The sequence below is a fragment of the Lactuca serriola genome, chromosome 4, assembly GCF_051521515.1.
Source record: "Lactuca serriola cultivar US96UC23 chromosome 4, Lser_US96UC23_V15, whole genome shotgun sequence".
NCBI classification, from domain to species: domain Eukaryota; kingdom Viridiplantae; phylum Streptophyta; class Magnoliopsida; order Asterales; family Asteraceae; genus Lactuca; species Lactuca serriola.
In genome coordinates this window covers 123,965,225-123,968,036 of record NC_136411.1, presented here as the reverse complement: position 1 = coordinate 123,968,036, position 2,812 = coordinate 123,965,225, and the positions used below count along the sequence as shown (strand labels likewise).

Here is a 2,812-nt window from a genome sequence, read left to right as displayed (position 1 = left end):
CCAACCCGCCAACCCGCGACACGCCAACCCAAACACGACACGATTGTCAGGCCTATTTGTTGGTTTAAAAGGGCAATCTTGAAAAAATGAAGGGGTCACCCGGTGACCCCATCCTACCTGGCATTCCACGTCATATTAAATTAGGCCATTTCGTTGCCACGTGTGCACAGTAGTTAATGAGAGATACTATACGTTTAAACCCCTCAACTGTCCCCTTCTATCACTTTCGTCTTTAACTTCCACATCGGACTTCGTTGTTGATTTGTTCTTCAGTCCTATCCTTTTCTTCAAGTGTTAGTCACTCAAATCGGGGAGCTTTACTGTTGCTATGGCCGTTTTCATGAAGATTGATCTACATTTTGCTGGAATTTTTACCAGGTACGCCTCTATTACTTACACAGATGGAGCAGAGCAACGGTTTGATGATGTTGATTTTGCTGGAATGGACAAGAAGGAATTTGTTGAGTTCCTTGAAAGATTCGCATGTGAGATATGTGTGAATGTGTACTTTTGCATGCCCAATATTGTTTTTCTTGATGGTTTAAGGTTAATCGCGAATGACATGGATTACATGGAACTAATCGAAGTAGGGTATGCTTCTGATTGTGTAATCGATGTATATATGGACCATCTTGGTGTTAATGTACATCAATGGATTCTTGAAGAGCAAGCAAAAGTTGGCAGTTCTTTGGACTAATTATCTGGTGCAAATGAAGATCGTGAAGAAGTTCACAGTCGTATGGATATGGATGATGGTATCGACATGCAAGATTTACATGGTGGTATGGATGATATCCCACGTCCAAACGAGGATTTGCAAGGAGAGAAAGATGATGACATTCACATAGAAGGGGACAGTGATCATGATGAGTGCATTCCTATGAACAAGACAAAGGAGGATGAGTTTTTGAGTAAGTTGTGCCCAAAGGAGCAAGTCACCCCAAACAATCCACCTCGTAAAGATACACACGATCCAACAGATGAATTTGAGGTAATTTCTACTGACCAAACTATTTACAATGAGAATGTTCATTGGAAAAAGAAAAAAAAAACTTGTATTAGGTATGAGATTTATGAGTCCTAAACAACTGAAACATATGATGTGTAACTATGCTATAGCAAATGGTTATCAGCTGTGTTATAAAAAAATGATAGTAGGAGGTTGTTAGTGAAATGTTGTTCTGGGCAGTGCAAGTTTAGGATGTGGGCTTCTTGGATGAGTGAGGAAAAGTCTTTCCAGATAAAGAGTCTTATAAATGAGCATAATTGTGCAAGAAACTTCAAGTTAGGTTCAATTGTCAATTATTCATGGATAGGTACCCATTACACAACACAATTCTTACAGAAACAAAAGGTTAGTGTGAGGCTACTTAGGGATGAGGTTAAAGAGAAATTTGATATAGATGTGAGTATAAGACAGTGTATAAGAGCAAAGAAGTATGCAATTGAACTGAGTGAAGGAACATTAGTGGAGCATTATGCAAAGTTGTGGTCATATGGTGAGGAGATTGGAAGATCAAATCCAGGATCAACAGTCAAAATTGATGTCAAGTCTATGCCAGATGGTAAGAATTATTTTAGCAACTTTATTTGTGTTTTGATGGGCTTAAGCAAGGGTGGAGAGGGAGTTGTAGAAGGGTTATATATTTAGATGGATGTTTCTTAAAGGGATTATGTAGTGGTGAGCTCATATCTGTTGTAGGAAGAGATGCCAATAATCACATATTTCCAATTGCATGGGCAGTTGTCTGTGTAGAGAACAAAGAAAATTGGAAATGGTTTCTGGAAAACCTTAGAGATGACTTGCAACTGAATGATGGTTTTGGTATAACATTAATGTCAGATCAGCATAAGGTTAGTAGTTTTACTTCCTAATTTAATAAATTCTAGTTTCATACCCTTTATATAATTTGTTACCATTGTTGCACAGGGTCTGTTAGAGGCTGTGAATGAAATACTGCCTATTGTTGAACATAGGCAGTGTGCAAGGCATATTGTTGCCAACTTTAGGAAAAGATTCAGTGGTGTGCATTATGAAAACATGTTTTGGAAGGCAAGCAAGGCATCCACTAAGCCTTTATTCAATGTTGCCATGAAGGAGATTGAAGTGCCTAACCCTACAGCCTTTGCTTATTTTATGGACACCAACCCCAAATCTTGGAGTAGAGCATTTTTTAAAGAGGGAAAGATGTGTGATGCAGTGGAGAATGGGTTATCTGAGAGCTTCAACAGTGTGATAAGAGATGCTAGCAAAAAGCCAATCATCACCATGTTAGAGGAGATTAGATTGTATGTTATGGAGAGAATATACAATTTAAAGATTAAAGGTAGTTCATGATGGGTTTTGAGCAATACATCAATCCTATGGTGTACATGCAAATCCTAATAGCTTTTGGATCTAGTTTGTCTAATGAACATGCAATTGAAAATCCAAAGCTATAAACCCTAGATCTAGCATACAATTAATCATATTAACATGAAATAGAGTTTAGATCTGACCTTAGATTGTTGTATAACAATAACAATCAATCCTTAGCTTTAGAAAGCTTAGTGCCTCAAGTGATGCACCTCTAATGGAGTCACAAACACCATTAAGCAATAAGATGAAGAGGGAGATGAGAGGAGGTACCCAAAAACATCTGGAAACCCCAATCCAAGTGTTGTCCCCGTTTTTGGGGCTTAAGGGTCCTTTATATACATGTAGGCTATTAGGGTTTACAACTAGGAAACCCTAATCTGGCTGCTTGAGCCCTAAGCAGCCCATGGACTCCTTTAACATATCCCTTGGACGATTTCTAATGGGCTTCCCATA

General features: G+C 38.5%; 1 protein-coding gene across 1 annotated transcript; it reads left to right on the top strand.

Annotated features, from left to right (window-relative positions):
• The first annotated feature begins 745 nt into the window (after nt 1-745).
• LOC145098781 (uncharacterized) lies at nt 746-2,338 on the top strand. The gene is made up of 4 exons (XM_079036388.1): nt 746-991; nt 1,346-1,565; nt 1,703-1,854; nt 1,931-2,338. The coding sequence occupies exons 1-4, from the start codon at nt 746-748 to the stop codon at nt 2,336-2,338; spliced, it is 1,026 nt and encodes a 341-aa protein (XP_078892514.1).
• The last annotated feature ends 474 nt before the right edge of the window (nt 2,339-2,812 follow it).